We start from the raw sequence: 20183 nt of genomic DNA on the forward strand, positions 1-20183 counted from the left end.
CAGGTTCAAAAAAGAAGCATTTATGACTTTTGAAGGAAGTGTAAATCTTGCCTGTAGTACAGTTTTTACAAATGCCCCCCATGATATCTATAAACAAAGACCAATGTCTTTTGCCATCTCCTAGATGGGGCTACAGGTATGACCGCTGCAGTGCCAGATTAGCCTTTGCTTGGTCTTCTGATATGGGTGACATTTCTGGGATTCCAGCATTTCGCAATATGACTGATGGGCTTCTAATCAAACAGTACACTTCATTTCTTTAATCAAGGCCTAATCTGCCAAAGCCATCTGCTCAAAAATAACATTGAGCTTCATCTTTTCTCATTTCCTTTCCAAACCGCTCATTACACATGACAGACAGCTCTGTTCTCTATAGCGGGAGCGGCTATATGACAGCCTATAGAGAAACGAGCTGTGCTGGCAAACATAGAAGCCAGTGTGCTTGAAGATAGATAGAGTTCTCAGTGCTAAAGAAATTACTGTATTATTTGCTCCGTGGGCTGTTAAAGCAACCCTGTCAGGTTACAAAATAAAAAGAATAAAATCAAGATCAACGAGTCCTGCAATAGAAGAGCTTTAAACTCCCCTCTCCAGTGGCTGTGTCCCCTATCATGGTTCCACCTCCCATCCCTAACATTACTGCTGTGACCTGTATGCATGTAGGAGTTAGAAGAAACCATGGCATGCACCAGGGAACACAGACATGCCTATGGATGTTTGAGTATATATGCTTTTTTATTGCAGAGCTTTGATTTTGAGTTTTCTGCCAGCTATCTGCCAGGGTCACTTTTAATAGGGAAGATGATTGTATTTATGCTGAAAATACCCCTTTATTAAGCTTTTGTCTTAATCTTTTGTATTAACTGCCTGTAATTCAGTTCAAACAAATATATTTATATACCTATTGTAACTGTTTATTAGTTGCAGTTTTATTTTTTTGTTATGTGTCCTTTTAAAGAGGTTTCTCTTCTCTGTCCCAGAGACACAACAGAAAGCAAGAAGTCATCTGCTAAGTAAGTGGTTTCCTTACTTAGCAGACGACTTCTTGCTTTCTGTTGTGTCTCTGGGACAGAGAAGAGAAACCTCTTTAAAAGGACACATACCAAAAAAATAAAACTGCAGATGTTACTATTTAAAATCAAATAATAAATAAACAAAACAAAGTATACTATATAGGACTTAAATCTTTATCTATATTCTTCCTTTAGCCAGTCTATGAACAATACTAAGTTCCTAAGGATGTAACGTATACTGAGTGCGCCCTGAAGAGTAATTCAAAATCTTTGACATTTTCAAACCTAAACCTTTTAATTTAGGTTAGCCAGATCCTAAGAATTAAGCATTTTGTAGAGTCACTGTTAGCATACCTCTTATCCGGTCCCCCTTATATAGGGGAATTTCGCCTTCTCCTTGAGGTTGATACGGTTTCACCACAACAAAATGCCTCCCAGGAAGAGCACTGTACAGCTTTCTTTTTGGTCCCTGATAGTCCCCAGCAGAGGCCGCTTCCTTGTTCGCACCAGGACTGAAAAAATACCAAAGGAAATATATTACATAACTGTCCGTGTGTGAACACAATGGAAGTGGAAAACATTAAAAACAGTTGTCAATCTTCCCAGTAGTGAACATCCTAGTAAATTTACCCTAAGAGAAACTGCCATGGAATGCAAGAGCTACTTTCCAGAGTTTACAGGCCTCAGTTAACATGGTACAGTTTAGACACGTACATTCACACGTTGTTCGGTACATGCACACGTTGTTCGGTGCTCTGTGCAGTGGTGTTCATGTGAATAAAGTGGTGACAGACACTTTTTTTGTGTGAATGTGACAGTGGCAGCCTGTTGAGTTAAACAACAAGGTCATAAGGTGTGATTTTTATACACGGAAGCTGTGAGCAGGTCATAAGTGCCATGCTTTACAAATCTTATAGCTAATCCTGTGATGAGTAAGAAAAACTTCTTCTTTTGTGAATTTGACTTGTTAACTTTGAATTTCATAGAACAGAGAAGAAGGGGGACCGGTGATTGGCTGCATTAGTGCATACAATTGGTCCAACCCCTGCAGAATGCAAAAGCAAATTGCAGTGGAAGCCAGAGATAGGTATGAGCAGATGCAGGTTGCACTGGAGAGGCTTCCCAGCATACTAGCCATGCCAGGTCTGGAGAAAAGTGAGTACAGCAGCAAAGTGTTGACTAAGTGGAGAGACATGGGAGCAACACCAGCTACCAGAAAACTGAGCCCCTACTCAGTTCACAGTACATTAGTGTGGTAGTCAGTACAAAGAATTGCCTATTCAATTGCTGGCCAGTGGGGAAAATGCCACCCTTACAGATAGCCAACATGAACATTGGTGTCAGTTAAAATGTTCCGAGAAGCATACATTGCTCATGGCTGAAGGAACCCCTAGCAACCTTTGGAGGAACACTGATAAGAGACCTTGCCTTACTTAGTCCTGACCCCTGTACTCTGCCCTAATCATGCCTATCCTCTGCACTACATACTTCTGACTCTACAACTCTGAATTACTTATTCCTGACTGCTGCAATTTGTGCTACATACTCCTGACCTTAGATCTCTAAGTTACTCCTGCACTCTGTATTTTTTTATTTCTATCCATTGCACTCTGGTTACTCTCTAACCTCTGCAATACTTATTCTGACCTCTGCATTTTGCATAACTTACTCCAGACTCCTGCACTGTGTTAATGTTTTTTTTTTTTTAACCCTATTCAGCTTGATGCCCATCCACACTCTGGCCATACCCACAGTTTGCTGTGTTGTGGTACCATTACTACCCTCATGGTACCGAGAGATTTCAAAATCCTAGAAAGACCCCTGAATACAACTATTTTACCAGTCAAAAGCATTTGTATTTCTGTTGTACTAGTTCTAAGGTTTACACGCGCTATCATGTAGCACAAGTGAACAGATTTTTCTCTGATGCAGATAAGCAACACTTACATTTATTGCTCCTTAGCTACCTTTTTTCTTCACAATACCTTACATAAAAAGTCTTGGCCATCAGTAACCAAGAATATTAAAGTGAATTTGTCCTGAGTATAAAGGTTGATATCCAGTGTGAGTAATTCCCAGGGTTTTTTATCCCTGCTTGGTCCTGTGGAGTCAGCGATTTTTCAGTGTGAAAAGGACACCTTAGGAGAAGAGGCATTTTTAAATGATTCAGTGTGCTGTGCTTTACTAGATTGCCTGAAGAAATACTCAGAAATCAAAGTTCCCTAAGGAGAAAGGCAGAGTGCAATTTTTGCTCTACAATGAGCTAATCTGCATATCTCCAGCAGTTTATTTCCCAGATATCTCTGGGCCTGCCTCTCCCTGTAGGATTTATATAGCTGTGTCCTGTTTCTTAATATTTATTCCCTTATTTACCAGGACATATGAAGTAACAAAATATGACTGTATTAGAAAGTATCCACATGCCTAGAGAGCATAATGTAATTAGGGAAGCCAACAGAAATGGAAAATTATAGTGATATATGAGGTATCTATTATAATACAGCCTTAGACTGTGGTAAATTTATTTGAGACCTACACTAGGATTATATACACATGGGTCCACATTCGTACTGGTAGGCTTTACCCTTTCATAGGTCTAAACTGAGAAAATGATTTTTTGATGTAAATTAAATAATTGTTCTTTGGCTACTTAAATAAGTAAGATGCAATACAAACTTATGCTGCTTTGGCCTACTGTGCACAAATTCCCACAAAACAATCTAAAATACTGTGTAAAGTCTTCCCAGAAGAGTAGAGACTTTTTTTGTATTTATAGTATTTATATGCTCACTGTAGTATTTCACTGAAATCACCTACCTTTCCTGATCAGATAAAATTTCAGATTGATTGGAAGACTCTTTTTCTACATTCTACATTGTTAAAATGTGGTACAACAAGTTACGGCATGTTTGTTGCCATTAATTTTCATTGGGACAGCAACATGCTTACATGGCTGAAACCAATGCACTTTCCCCTCAGTGCAGGAGCTTTTTGGACAGTGGGTGCATAATGTTAAAATATGTTGAAAGAACCAAAAGGTAGATGTCACTTTATAAATACCCTATCCAGCATGAATCTGATACATGCTGTTTAACAGGAATTATTCTGTGCTGTTAAACCGTGGTTTTTAAACAACATCATTTGGATTCTGTCTGAAAATACTTTGTTATCAGTAAATGACTGCATCATATATCGCCACTATTTAAACCACAAGAAAATTTCAAAATATAAATACCGGAATGTATTTTTTGCCTTAAAGGAAGGACTGTAAAATAACACTGAAATGTCTTAGCCTAAACACCCTCGCTCACATACCAGCTGATTTTATAACTCACAACTTGCATTGCCTTGGTGAACAGAAGCTGCTAGCTGAGCAGAAGATCATTGAGGAGACAATCTGGCAATGCTCATCCTGAGCTAAACTCTTCTGCCAACAAATATCATTACCTTGATCTTCCGAGTTCAGCCATGAGACCTCTTTGTTCATTGACAGTTTCCAATTCAAGACAATATTATCTGCTATCTATTTCCCCAGTGGATAGATCAATATATGAACAAAACACAGTTCAATCAACTGGCGGTTGCTTTGCATTACAGATGTGCAGAAGAGGAATGCCATCCTCAGAAGACATCCCAAGGAATGCTTAGTTTGGCATTCCATTTCTTGCTGTCTGTTTCAATGCTGTATAAATGTTTCAGCTCTTACTAAAGGGCTAAAGACAGAATACATTAACATATAAATATCACAGACCTGCCTTAGCTAAGAAAATTAAAAGAGCCAAAAATAGAGGCACAGATTTCAAACTCACTCTGTGTTTTCACTGATTCCTCCAGCAGTAACACCAAGGTAAGGTGACAAAAGAGAAAGACACGTGCTTTTTATCAAAGGGTTTGTGAAATCCTTTATAGAGATTTTCAGGAATGGTTTAAATTGCAGCTGGAGTCTTGACATAAATGCAAAACAGTAAAAGGAGAAGGATAGGAAAAGGGCAGCACTGCTTTTGTTTTCCACTAAGAAGGTTCTTGGTACTTTAGAAGGAGGATGTTAAAGGTGCACTAAGGACAAAATTTCTAATTTACAGAAAACTGAGAAAGCCTAAAGGCTCCCATTACCAACATATGCTTAAGATGATTTTAGCTACATGGTTATCATGTAGATCAAATGTCTTTGGCCCTAACCTGGACAAGCATGCAGATAAAAAGGTCTGACTTCAGTCTGGCCTAAAGTGTATCTGTGACCAAAACTTCTAGATGGAGTTGGAAAAGGATTAGAACTCCTGCTAGGTCTTTACTGGTACAGTTGTCGCAAGAAGTAGATTTGAAGGGAATTCTCACTAATGAAGCCATGAACAGCGGTAAAACTAACCAATGGTTATAACCTTTTTTCATTCTGTCCAAAACTAAAAAAATTGGAGTGTAGATATACATTAATTTGCTGCAAAATGTATTGAAGTGAGAGGTCATCACTGTAATTTTTCTAGTCTCTAGTTGTAACTAATATCAGGAATGGATGAACAGAAATTGAAATACATCTTTAAGGTGATATATATATTTATATATATTTCATATTATATATCATCTTCGGTTATACGTAATAGGCTTTTTTCTCTCTAAAGACATTAGGCTGTGTGACAGAGGGTCCCGAAGCCTTGTGGGGAAAGTGATAGATGGGGTGTATGTACCACCAAGCCAAAAATATTAGATATGTTTAAAGGCTCCAGGAAATGTTTAAAAAAAAAATTGTAAGAGTCTTGGACTGGTTAGAGGCTGACCAGGAAAAAAGTGAGAAGGTTTCTCTGGTTTACCAAAATCATGTCTGGATTTTTACCTATGGAGGTGGAGCACAGGTGTGCTGCTTAATTAGGCATAATTAGGCTGCCAGGAACTCAGTGTGATCCCAGAATTAAGAGGGAATAGAGCTCCACATGACAAACACTGCACTACATGTGAGTTTGCATTATCATTTGGAAGGTGTCTGTATTTATACCTTGCTTAAGTCAGTTAACAACTTAAGTGATCTATTTGCTTTTCAGCAAAAGCAGTCTGTGCTGTGTTTTTTTTTTTGTGTTTTGAAGCCAAACCAGTCAAGCCAAAAAGTACACATCGGCTAGACTGAGCAGTCTAATGGGAAGATATCGATTAGTGTAGTGACCAGTTTATGGGTTCCAAGAAACCCATTAACAGCGAGTAGATATTAGCTTTGTTGAATAAAAAAGCCACATTTTACATGAAACTTGGCAAAGTTCAACAAGCCTACACCTGTTGGCATTGGAGGCAGCATGCATTAAGGAATGCCATGGAGATTTGGATTTAGTGTATCTACCTCAAACCCTACATTCATCCTCTCCATATTTCTGCATTTTTATTTTCAAATGCTAGTACAAAGAAAATGTAATGGTGAAAATAAAAACACTTTGGTTGAACAAATCATTTTTTTATGTTTAGTGTTCATTAATAATCTATTGCAATTGATGGTACCCGAGAGCATGTCCTTTGCCTAAGATATGTCCCTCTTTCATCTCATAATGGAAAGTATTCTGCTGGGTCAGTAACTGGGTCATAAATATATACAGTAGATAGAAACATATATATTTTTAGGATTTTGTTCTACAAACACCTCTCTAAAAGTTACTAAAATATAATTTTATTTGTCTGTGTAGGCACTACAAAGTTATGAATCCTCACACAAGTATGTGGTCAGAACTGTTTTGTTTAAAGGTCAAAAAGTAATTGGCTCTGAGCGTACAAGGACAAGAAGCCAGCGACGTGAAACAAATAATTCAGGTGAGGCTGGGGAAAAGATTGCTACTAGTTACATAAAGAAACAAACTTCATAAAATGGAAACATTTTCCAACTCGTCCAATTTATTTTTTTCATTTTATTGATAAAAGGTTGCTAACAGGTTGCTGTGATGCTGAAATGTAATATTATTATTATTACCTTTTATTTATATAGCACTAGCATATTATGCAGCATTTTAAAAAGACCATAGTCATGTCACTAACTGTCACTCAAATGGGCTCACAATCCAATGTCCCTCCCATAGTCATCTGTCATTACCACAGTCTAAGGCCAATTAATCTAAGTGCATGTTTTTGGGATGTGGGAGGAAATCGGAGTACCCAGAGGAAAGCAATGCAAACATGGGGAGAACATACAAACTCCAAGCAGATGGTGTCCTGACTGAGATTTGAACCTGGGACCTAGCACTGCAAAGACAAGAAATTAAGAGATTTCTTTGAAGCCAGGGACATCTGAAGTTTTGGTTCCACTTGCTTTAAAATGTAAAAGATCTTTATGAGGAAAACAAAAGTCATTTAGTCAAACCCTTTTTTTGAAGGAGTACAAGAAATCATTGAAAAAAATGCCAAAATTTCTATCAGAGCATCAGTCCATACCTGACGTGCCTATGCTGCTGTCTCTTTGCATCCTCTCCCAAACGGTTCAAAGATGGCGAGCGGCTCCGGGGGACCTGGGAATAGCTCCCAATAGTTTTTACAGTGCCATTAGGATTATTCTGCATCTGTTGCAGCAACTGTGGTGAGAGGCTGCGGTGTAAAGAGGCTGAGGCAGCAGACCACTCAGGAATGTTGTTGACGTTGAGGTTGTTGTCGCTGTTGGAGCGAAGCAGGACTCTGGGTGCTGCCAAAGTGCTCTGTGGCCCCCTTCTCCTGTGTGAGTAGCTGGGTGCTTCCCTGAACGGCACTGAAAGACAAAAATATCTATTCAGTAAGACAAAGAAAAAAAGATTGTCATATTAAAAGTGAAACTAAAGCAAAAAACGATTTTGCTTTATTGATGGATAGAATGGATGGGTTCAAATTTGTCCTTGATTCCTTTAAATTCATTTTGCACAGAAAATAGGCGGAATTTCCAGCATTAACAAATATGGCAATAAAACAAAGAGTGGAAAAAAATAATCTTTTAAAGGTTTTAGGCTCTGTCTTTGTGATTCTTTTCACAATTATTTTCTTTCCTCTGTGGTCACGTAAATACATGAAGGAAATGCAGAGTGGGCCTTTTTACCATGGAAGTTGTAAGGGTGTACTTAATTTTTTCACACACTTGTTACAGTTACATAGTAAGGTTGAAAAAAGACATAAGTCCATCAAGTTCAACCACTAGGATAATAAACATATCCCAGATAAAAACCCTATAGATATAGCTGAGCCAGTGAAAGGCACACAAAAACCCTGGTTCAATTTGTTCCAACAGGGGGACAAAATTCTTTACTAACCCCGGAAAGCAATCAGATGTTGACTGGATCAATACTCTCTGTTGTTTTTACTTTAAATCGTTAATACCCAGTTATATTCTGTGCTTCCAGAAAAACATCTATCTTTTTCTTAAAGCAATATTTGATAAAACTACTGAACTACCTAAGGGACCCTATTCCACATTTCCACTGACTTTGCTAAGGCATATTCACTTCAGTTTTTGTTAAATAATGACACAGTATAATATNTTGTGCGTTGTTGTTCATCTGGGGATGTTTTAACTAATTTTAAGACCTGCTAACCAGATTATTTTTTTATGTTCTGATATGCAAAGGTGGTGTACTTTTCTTTTAATTAAAATATAAATACACACACTCACCATGTATATACTCAAATACACATTTCTTTCCCCTAGACCTGCATCCTTTACTCCATATTGATTTTTCCAAAACAACAGATGCATTTTAATGAGTAACAATCACATGTAGCCTACATCATTTCTGACTTTGTATGGAAGTAACAAGCTGGATATTTCTTCATGATCTATCTTTCATTTAGGGGAAGCAGATTCTCTGTTCAAAGCCATCCGTTACACAGTACAGTCACCAAAAGCCAAGAAGAGTATTGAGGCGCCTAAACATGCTAAACATTAAAAGGCATGCCAAAACAGAAATAGCTGCCAAGTGTTTGTGTGACTAATGAACAAACTGTAGATGAGGTAGAGAGAGGACGAGAACCAGGAACCAGTTACCAACCTTTGTCTGCAGCTTGCCAATAACAGCCTATTATAGGTGGCATTTATTACAAATACATGTGTGTGCTGTACAGTTTCCTTTTGATTATAATATGGCACAAACACACCTACTATGGAACAGCGGGACCTATGAGACAGTCATAAAAAAAGATATGCAAACAGCGTTCACTCTGGATTTGTCATCAATGTGGATAAGCAGTTAGATTTTATTATTTTCATTAAAGTCTGTGAATCACTATACAAGCTCATTCATTTCCAGTAAATACTATGGAGCAATACTATCACCTAAAGAGCTTTAGAAAATAAAGCAGCAAAGATAAAATGTAGTACATTTCAGTAAGCCATCTCCCCATTAATTTGTCCTTTTAAAATTGTGCAAGTATATAAAAAATCTTGTTGATCCTAATTTCTTCTAGTAAGCCGATAACATTTTGTGTTTTTTTTCTTTCCCAGACTCCAAGAAGCACCACACACTGTGTGTCAAGAAAAAACTTTTGGTAGATGTAGTTCTGGGGCATCTACATAAGCAGAAACTAACCTAGGACACCCCGTCGATCTCTCATCTCTGCAGGATTTTTACAAGCTTAGTAATAATGTCACAAAGAGTAATAAAGAACATTTTTAGCTACAAGAACAAGATACAAGAAAAACTTTATGCTGGGACGTGCCCTGGAGGTGAAAGGGGAGGTTGAGTGGTAAATGTGGGTCATGCCTGGGGATTACCTTTAAAGGATGAATCTGCTTGATTACTTAGCTGAATTTATATATCCATATGCTAGCAAATCAAGTAAGTCTGTAATTACAGCCATTTCCTTTTTTATTTATGTCACCTGTCAGCTGTACTGGGATGCTGAACACACACAATTTCCAAATTCCTGTCTTATGGCTGATAAAGATGTCTGTGGATGTTACAGATGTAGTTATATAAAACAAGCATCGGCTGAAACCTATGCTGCTGTTATTTCTGTTTCTGACACAGTCTCCATACCGTGCAATACTAGATTACACACTTGTATGAAAGTATTGGACCCAAGCTGCCCAATACAGTTTACACAAAGAGATAGGAATAAAAGTTGCATGTATTGCTACTGGTGTTAGCAATTCTGTAGACTTCCTCCACAGCAGTCATTAACTTTGTTTGCCGGTCAACTGACATCAATGTGATATATTTGAAGCAAATTATAAAAAAGTTACCCTCATGCAACTAAACAATACAAAACACACACACACACACACAATAAACAACAACATGTAGCTTTGCCCCATAATAATAACATAAATATATGAATTGTAGCAAGAGATTAATTGAATTACATTGCCATTCAAAAAAAGCAGGTGCTGTTATTAGGTTTAAAATATGATGCTGATTCGTGGCCAATTGTGGGAAAGAACAGAAGAACTTGAAGACAAAAATGTACACATGCTTCTGAAGGTCACATGATTAACAAAACAGCCTCAGTAAAATGGTGCAGTGCAAGATGGAGTAACAGATGCCTGCATTTCTCCAGATGGGAAGGTTGGGATATCCAACACTTCCAATGACAACCTGCCACATCTTCAATATTTACTGAGCATCGCACTTAGTAAAATAAGGATAAAGAAGATCAGTTTAAAATAAAAAAAAAATAGATATAGAACATATACACACTGAGGTGGGTTTCCTTCAGGTGAATGCATGGGGATCCTAACTAAAAAGTGGTATAATAAAATATTATATTACACACTGCATAACAGAACTTTGAAGCTGTCCAAGGTCCTGAAAATAAATCACTAGCTGATCAATTTAATGGGTAAATTTTTTATTATTACTTATTGCAGAATGTAAATTAACACAATGTTTAATAATTTGTTGAACACTGAACATGTAAACAAAACAGTGTTATGTCTTAGGCTACGGACACACGGCAGATGATTCTCGTCCAATTATCGCTTCATGGCTGGTTTTGGATGAGAATCTGACATGTGTACAGCGCTCGTCTGATGTTATTCATGGATCCGTCCTGACGGAATGACGAACATTTGTAATACATGTGAAGGGGAAAGAGCAGTACAGTGGGGTGCAGCTCGCTAATTTCCCCCCTCATCTCTCCATAGAGCAGAACTGAGCTGTATGAAAAGCATTTGTTCATACACCTTCAGTCAACGACAAAAATCTAACGTGTGTATGTAGATTTAAAAATAGTGCCTACAGGATAGTGAGACTATTTAGTGAAACGTAAAACCAAAATGGGGCACTTGTCCAGATATAGGAATGTTACTTAGAAAAACTGATAGTGATTACTAAGGGAAAAATGCAAAAATGACCACAAAGTTCAATTTTTATAGTAACAATTTAATTTCAAGCGGATTGCCTATATCAGTAAACACTAGTACCTAACACTCAAAAGTGCCTACCATCTAACACAGTGTTTCTCACCCAGGGGCTCCTCCAGAGGCTGCTAGGAGTTCCTAGAGCAATGAGAATTTTGTGCCTCTCAGGTCAGTTTAGGGGACACCAGTGATCTTTTTGATTATCCTTAAGGGTCCCTATGGCCAATAATGTAAGAGGCATTTTTCCCACTGACCAACATGCTAATGTACTGTAAGCTGGGGATATAGTAATTATAGCATGGGTAACCTGAGTCCTGAAAGTTATTCCCCCAAGTTATTATTAACCCCATGTTAATAAGTTCAAAAAAGGATGAATTAACTTCTCTACCACAGTCATTCTGGTCATGTACAGTAAGAGCAATTAAATGGTAACAACTTACAAATCTTTTTTGGGCAGTTATAGGAAAAAACCTTCAAAAGCATAGTGAGGACCATAGAGCATCATAAAAAATGTCCCAAGTCATGTAGGGCTACATTAGTCAGGTTATGTTCACACTGGCCATGAGGTGCGTTTACTGCTTCCTCGTGCCAGGGAACCACTGCCACTCAAGAGACGCTACATATCGCTTCTCCCAGTGCCAGCTCCCTTAGGAATGAATGGGGGTTGCAGAGGGAAGTACTTGTATCGCTCACTGTCGCCAGCTGTCAAGGTACCAGGCACAGGAAGCCACACGGGATCGCTTGATCACAAGCAGGTCTTAACATGCCCTTAGACACACAAAGCCTACTGCTGTAAAATACGTTTTATTTTACAGACTCTTTTCACAACGTATGCAATTAGCCATCCAGGAACAATCTAAAGAGACAAAACCCTCAAAACCTTTTTTTGCCAAAAATCACAAAGCATCAAAGCCATAAAATGGTGGTTTATATCAACAACAAGACTGGATTGGACCAAAATCATTATGTTTAATACAATAGAAAAATCAGATTACGTTCTTAATAAACTATACCAATATTGTCATGTTTCATTGTCACAATCCACTGAATTTTTGTGGTCAATTGACCTTATGAGTGGCAGGCTGGTTTCTGGCAGTTACTAATGATTCTAGTTCACTCAAAATAGTTGAAATCTACTGTAATTTGCTATGTTTATGGCCAGTTAAATTTCCAAGCACCCACATAACCTTTCCAATAGCCTTTAAAACTTCTTATTGATTTACTTTCTAAATAACAGACTAGGAGCAAGTACAGAGTATGGAGTATTTAGGCTGAAGTGTAAGCAAAGAACTTAGGCAATTAGTATTTTAATAAAGGATTCAGTGGCAGCAAACATATGTCTTTTCTATGAAAGGTTTTCTTTAAAGTGACAACTGCTAGAATGCTCTAATGAAATGGCCCTTAAAAAAAGGTCCAAAATGTCACTACTGAGCATAAAAAAAGTTACTCACAGCGAGAGTAACCAACCTTTTCAATAGCAGTACTGGGGTAGTCAGTCTATGGTCGAATTGCTGAAAGCAGTACCCATGAGTTTATATTTTCTCATTCAGTTTATTGAGAGATGAATGTCAAGTATTTATGTAATAATTCACATAACAATGAACAGATATGTTCTTGAATAACACAAATTTGCATTATTACAGTATTCTGTGCAATAGAAATAAGTTTATATCTTGATGGGAAACAATCCCAGGACACCCATGCCACTAGGACACAGTAGGGTTTGATTTGAGATCATTGTTTTGGCTATTAACATCTCAATTTATACTATATATTGCAATCCAGGCCATATAAAATGAACATCATTTTAGCTCACCTTTCTAAAACACTTGAGGCTATTTATTAAAGTCATGAAAATAAGAACAGGGGACTACATGCTACGACATTACCATGAGGAAATCACAAGGCAGTGACCTTCGTAGTTGTCATTCATTAAAGCCTTGGAGGCAATAACAGCACGTGAAGAGATATAAATTACAGAACAAGGTTAGGACTCTTGCTCGTTCCTGAAATAGTAGTGGGTACACAGAGAGGTCAACCAGCACAGAGCTGGTTAGAGAAAGTGACAATTAATGATGGGATAGTCAGCTTGGCCTTGAAGTGTCAGATGTGTGTCATTACACCTCTTATGGCATTTAGAATGCCTGTGTTTCAGGAGCATCATAGATGCAATATGATATGTGCAATAATTAGACACTGCAGGAGATTGATGACGAATAATTAATCAAGGCCACTTTTGCTTCTAAGTGATTAATTTGAAACTCTCCATATTACACACATGTGCTGAATTAAAAAAACCTACAACAAAATGAAGCAAATAATTATATATTCTGATTTGTTTTTAATTTCCTAATCAGAGCAACAGATGACATGAGTATCAATCATCATTCTGAACCTCCCAAAAGACCATTCCACCTGTACATACAGGACACACCTCAAACCAGCCAGTGAGCACAGCTAGCATTGCTTCTGCGGATTTGCCAGTTTCATTTTATGATGTTACCCCTCTAAAAATACCATGTGGCCCTATAGAAGATAGGTAAAAAGAAGCACATGCATGGCAACTGACCCTATGGCATAAAACCAAACTTAATTTATAAATTCTAATATCCACCTCATTTTTGGTATGCTTACATAAATGTTTAGTATTTTCAATTTTGAATTTGCAGCTTTCATTAAATAACACCTATCCTGCAATAAAGATAGTGATTTATTTGTCACATGTTGTCCTAATGGAGACTACAAGTGGTTCTGCTGGTTCAGAATACACAGACATATTCCATGATTCTCACCATCAAGAAAAATGCACTGAGAAAAGCAATGCAGAAGTTGGTTTAGAATAAAACAATTTTTAAAGAAAAACTGGCCTAGGAAAGTAAAAAGGAAGTGTGTTCTCAATTTTTTGATCTGCACACCTGTTTCATGTGGATTAATTCCAACATATTTATAGCCAGGAGTAGGTGGGCAACTAGAAAATTTAGAAGGACTTCGGTGATGGCAGCCCTTCTTTTCTTCTCAGTACAAGCAAACATTAAAAGATGACACTACCTAAATGTGATATATATTGCTGGCATTTTGGCCTTTTATATCCCTCAGGGATTTGAGGGCAATGATATTTAGGTAAAATTAGGGGGCTCATTTATGGGTTAGGTTAGATTTCACAGTTAGAAGTAGGGAAGCAGTTAGCCAAGGCTAAGGTTATACTTAATTTTACATTTAGAGGTCAGAGGTTAAAAGTTTAGGTTACATGTTAAGGGCAGGAAAAATGTAAAAGGAACACCATCTATGACTGGAGACTGACTGGAAGCTGCCATTACAGAACTCTCTTTTGAGATTGGAATTCCCTCCTGACTGTCAATCTGTCTCTCAACTAGAATAACTGCAGTTTTGACACCTTTCTGACACTCATTTACAGCATACTTGTTGGGAATGTGACCAAAGCAAACAGAAAGCCACATAAGACAAAGCCAGTCATCAAACTTTTTGTTGACATCTGTGTCCCATTGAAATGATTTATTTTCACATTATATCCTGTAGACACATTAGGATGTAAGAGGAAATATCTTCCAAGTATAAAATCCCCTGTTACTGCAAGATTTCCCCTTCAACTGGTGACAACACTAAATTCTGGATTCTTTCTTTCTTACAGTCCTGGTCACAATACTCACAAAGACAAATAGAGAGGGTGCCCGTACTTCCCTTACTGACAACAAATAAAATAACTATTTAAAAAAACGGAACTTATTTATAAGTTGCATTTAATATCTGATTCTTTCCTATTCCTTGTTTTGAGGCACATATGGTAAAGAATAAGTGTAAGAATTTAAAGACCCAAAAAGTTTAACTTTAAAAACACAAAGATCTGCAGCATATAGATGTGAATTAGATACATAGTAGACAATAGGATTTCCACTTGCAATGCATTTTGATTGATTAGGTGATTAGATATTCTAAATGACAAGGTATACCTTAAAATGATCACCATTCACCCCCCACAATAGAGATTACAATGCCAAATTACAGTGTTAAATTCCTCTAAAATAACAAATAACTGGGCAAATCAGCTTTAGAGATTGCCTCACTTATCCTGACAAACTGACATTATAACATTATCAGTGATTTGCTTTTATTCCCTTAATCTACCAGCACACATCTAAAACAAATCTATCTTAGACTGAAATGGTCACATACCACAATGAGATGTGGATGAAAGTTGAAAGCAATAATCTGGTAGTAGATTAAGCATAGTCCTGTTAGGAGTATGGTTGTCACCGGTTGCCTCTGACTTCCATACCTTGAGATACTGACCTGAAACAAGTACTAAGGTAGGGAAAGTCAGAATTATGGATCTGCATACTTCAGCAACTTAATAGTAAAGCTTTTGGATTTGCATGACAGCCAGGGAAAGTGAACAGAACAAAGGTCAGCAAGAGATGCCTTTTTATAACCTCAGCACAAGTTTGCTTTAAGTATTATATGTTCATTATAAGAGGAAACATCTTGTCATTGTCAGCAAAAATGATCACTATGGCCTGTTTTAATGAAGTAAAATGTATGGTTTACTGAAAATAATCCTGTTAGAACACACTATACTTTAACTGGTCATGAGGTATCCTCAAAATTAACAAGAATACCTATAATTGGTTCCTGTAGGTTTACAGATCTCGGCACAACAGCAGCCTGACATTCTTGACATTATTTAAGCACTTTTAATCCCATAACAATTACTATGTCACTAGTTTAGCCACCAGTATTTACTGACAGGGAAAATAAGAGAATAAGGGAATATAAACAAATCTCTGATAATGTTATTACATATGCTGCCAACTTTCATAAACCTTTATTACTGTCGATAAAGGAACAAGTACCTCAAGACGTGTTTGAGCATTTCCTAAATTTGGAATAAATTTTGCCTTATTCCTATACTAGGTACTACATTCAGATATACCCTATACCTCCGATGATAAACATGTCTCAGGTTGGAGTATAATAAGGATTACCCCTCCCCTTTGATTGAATCCATTTCCCATTCAGAATGAAATATCTCATGAAACCATATACAAAATCGCACCGATAAAAACAAAACATATTTCTTTCAATAGACACAAACTATGAGAGATCTTGAAAGGCAAAGAGTCAACTTCAATTTTTTAATAAATCTCAATCAACCGGCAGCTAGCCCCCTTTCCCACCCCCCGGTAGGCACAGCTTACCTTCTTTCTTTGTGAATGCACTAAACAAAGACTTCATCTTGCTTGTGATTTAGAAGCAATCTAGGAAATTCCTGGACAGGGATGGGGGGGACTATCCCGTCTCTGTCAGTTTCAGCTGCCTGCAGCCTGCATGAAGGAGCAAGTTCCCGGGAAGTATGGAAGAGCAAGCATAGCTGGGCATGCAGTACCCAATACTCTGGTGAAGAGCCCACCCCATATCCTGTCTGTCAGCTGGGAAACGGCTACGCGCAGAATGGAGATGCTCAAACATCTTGCGATCTTTCACAGAGTGAGTCATGTGAGCAGATGAGGCTTGTTCCTCTGCTATTGTGAGGATTGTGTTAATGAAGAACCAGGCACAGAGCTGAGAGTCTGAGGGGGAGGTGAGGGTCACTGGTACAATTTGGGTGCCATTGCTAGAGTAAAAGAAGGAAGGTAGAGCAGGATATGGAGGTATTCTAGCAATGAAAATGGATAGAAAGGTTTTCTGAATGTGTAATACAGAGACAAAAGCTTATTCATTTTTAAAAACAAGTTCAATATATGTTGAATTTAAAACCTATGAAAATATTGTAATGTTTATCTATTTAAAAAAAATAGTAAAAGTGTTTTTTACCTGCTAAGATCCGGCCAGCTAATACGAAATATAAACATATTCATTTAAATTGTAATGAAATTCTTAATAAACTGGTTTTAGAATTGGAGGTGGTAGATGGGTCTAACATGCAAACATTTTAAAACTATGCTTGTGTTCTAAGAGTCTCCACTAAAGTTTTTGATGAGGAAATAAACATACTTAACATAAGCCCCTCTGGTTAATCAAACATTTAAATAATCTAATAATTTTAATAATCAAACTAATTCACCATTAAATTCTTCCCAATTGGTAAATGTCTGATCTTGCTGGATGTATGCTGTGACTCTGTGACCTGTTAGTCTTTTAACATATATTCTAAATGAAATTATTTTTGGCCAGGACCCACCCTTGGCTTCCCTCTAGTTTCCATATTGCTTGAACCATGACCAGACGACCCGCAAGCCACAGGCTGCAGTTTACAGTGTTCCAGCAGGATGTTATATACCCTAAAGTACCACAGCTTTCTTTCTTTATTAAAATGTTTATTAGGTTAATGCTGTAGGCTATGTGTCCCTCCTTCCTTTTTTTCTTCTGCTATGGAAAGTTGAACAGTGACTGTGTTTGCTCCTCTCTCTCACATTGTAAGTCTGTATTGATCAGGTGTAACAGAAAAAAACGATTTTCTATAAGGCTATATAGGTGGCCACTAGAGGGAGCAGTTTTATATCTGTGTACAAAAATACAATAATCAAAAAATGGAACAAGCAAGTTCAACTTCAAAAAGGCACAAAAAATGAATTGCAGCAAAACTAATAACCTAATAATAATAAATATGTTGCTAATATTTTTACTTTTGAAAGCTATATTATGTTTAGAAAGCATAAAGTATAGACATAAAAAGATTTAGGAAAGATCGTACCAAAAATCAAGAACATATAGGAAACCAGCTATGAAATCTTTTCACTCAAATGAGAGTGGCTGCTCAAACACAATGCAGCAATGTGGGAAAGCAAGGGAGAGAATTAAATGCATTTCCGTATCCCAGAGTACAAGGTTGCTGGCTGTGGCAAAGTATGCACTCCTTATATCAGCAAATTTTAAATAAAAAAAGTCATAAAATAAGCCTATAAAATTAACATACATACATTCATGTCATACTGAATCAAATGTATAAATGTATGTGCCTTAGGTGCTGCCTTGGGTATGAAGGGGGGACATTTGCTTAACACCTGCATCCTGCACTGTTGGCAGCTTCGCATCTCAAAATCCTGTGGCTGGAGTCCCAAACTCCTGTGACCTCACTGATGACCTGTCGGGCACCAATGATTCCACAATATACTCAGAGTGCCTCGTGTGTGGGACATTAGAATATACTGCTAGGCCACGGAAGTCAGTAATGAATCTGAGGTGATTCCTTTAAAACCAAGTTAAGGTCTCATTGTAGGTTACACACCAATCCCCAAATCTCCAGCACAATCTTTTTATATTTTTTTTACTTGCTCAGCTTCCAGAGGTTATTAGTGCTGCCTCAAGCCTTGAGTAATAAAATTATGGCATCTGAGGTAACACTGGAGTGATAAGAAAAATATGGGGGAGGCAAAGGTGTCCAGAATATGAGGACAAGAATGGGTCAAAGTTCAGCCAAAGGTCATACACAAAACTCAGTCAGCCAGATTAATTATACAGGGGTCAGATTTATACAGAGGTCAGAATTATGCAGGGGTCAGAAGCAAGAGATAAGTCTGGGGATAAAGCTAAGGTCATAAATTAAAGTCAGTCACCTAGAGGAGATATCCAGAGGTGAATGACTACACGATCCTTGCTACTAGTAACAAAAAAATTCTGTGTCAACCAGGGGTTTATTACTGTGCTAGCCAATCAAGGGTCCCATGGGGCAGGGTTAAACCTAAGCACGTTGCGTGTGGCGGGGAATGCGGCCTGACTGTGTAGAATCTGAGTGAGGACATATCATTTATATGCTCCCTCTAAGTGATATATAGGACATTTTTCTATAAAAATAGGTACCACAAATTTTCAACAGGTCAATGAAACTCAATAAAACCTTAAAGTATCCCTGTGCTGACAAATTGCTTACAGTATTCACATCCTAAATACAAATATGACAGCCATAATGCATATTAAAAAAATCAATAGGATTTGTAAATACTACCCATGTTGAAAAATATTGTACATCTTTTATATGGAAAGGTCATAAATTTTGCTTAGTTTTATAAGTTTGTGTACAGGTAGTGCCTGGGTTAAGGACATCCGACTTACGGACGCCTCCTAGATATGAACGAACAGGGCTTTCCTGCTCGCTCCTGTGCAGGACGGAGGCTTGGAGGGGGGAGGGGGCGGTTTGCATGACTTGCAGAAAAAAATCTTTTGTTAAACACAGCTAAGGTTGTGGGTGATCTTAAAAGTGGAGCTGATTTGTAACATCTTGTAACTCTTTAATGACCAAGACAAACTCTGCAGTTGTTTCTTTTTTGCATATCAAAGCACAGCTTGCTCCAGAAGTTAATGAACGTTTAGGCTCCATAAAGTTTTTTTTTGTTTGTTTGAGATTAACTCACAGTTAAGATTTTATACAGTAACTGACACCATGCTGCCTAATAATATGTTGAGACAAACATCTGTCCTATTTGCATTTATTAAAATAATGTACCTGTTCTGACTTACATACAAATTCAACTTAAGAACAAACCTACAGTCCCTATCTCCTATATAACCTGGAGAGTACCTGTATTGTCATTCTATACCCCAAACAATAGATCTTAAGTATTTTGAAAACTTTGTTGGAGTAATGCTTAGGTGAGTTATTTTAAAGGAACACAAAACCAGACTGTTCCTACTGCAATTTACAATATAGAAGTTTTAACAGATCATGATGGTCCCATTGTGATCCAGACCCACATTACCTTGTACAAAGCATTGCACAAACAGTCCTTTTGAAGTGTAAACCCACAATGCCATCCATTTATGGCCACTTCAGGCCATATTGGACAGACAAGCACTCTCCTGACCTAGCTGTCACGACCATACCCAGGATATTAGAGATTAGCCTGACCGTTTCAAAAGTCACTCAGTACAATCTT

At 37.6% G+C, this 20183-nt stretch overlaps 1 protein-coding gene across 1 annotated transcript in view; it reads right to left on the bottom strand.

The window, feature by feature from the left end:
• Positions 1–1335: 1335 nt before the first annotated feature.
• LOC140337757 (SH3 and multiple ankyrin repeat domains protein 2-like) overlaps positions 1336–20183 on the bottom strand; it is a 155614-nt gene continuing 136766 nt past the window's right edge. Inside the window, exons 11-12 of the mRNA XM_072421556.1 lie at positions 7413–7719; positions 1336–1525 (exon numbers count right to left, since the gene is read on the bottom strand). Coding sequence (XP_072277657.1) covers positions 1336–1525; positions 7413–7719 — 497 coding nt within the window. The remainder of the gene's footprint in view (positions 1526–7412; positions 7720–20183) is intronic.

The sequence above is a fragment of the Pyxicephalus adspersus genome, chromosome 9 (assembly GCF_032062135.1).
Source record: "Pyxicephalus adspersus chromosome 9, UCB_Pads_2.0, whole genome shotgun sequence".
Classification (NCBI taxonomy): domain Eukaryota; kingdom Metazoa; phylum Chordata; class Amphibia; order Anura; family Pyxicephalidae; genus Pyxicephalus; species Pyxicephalus adspersus.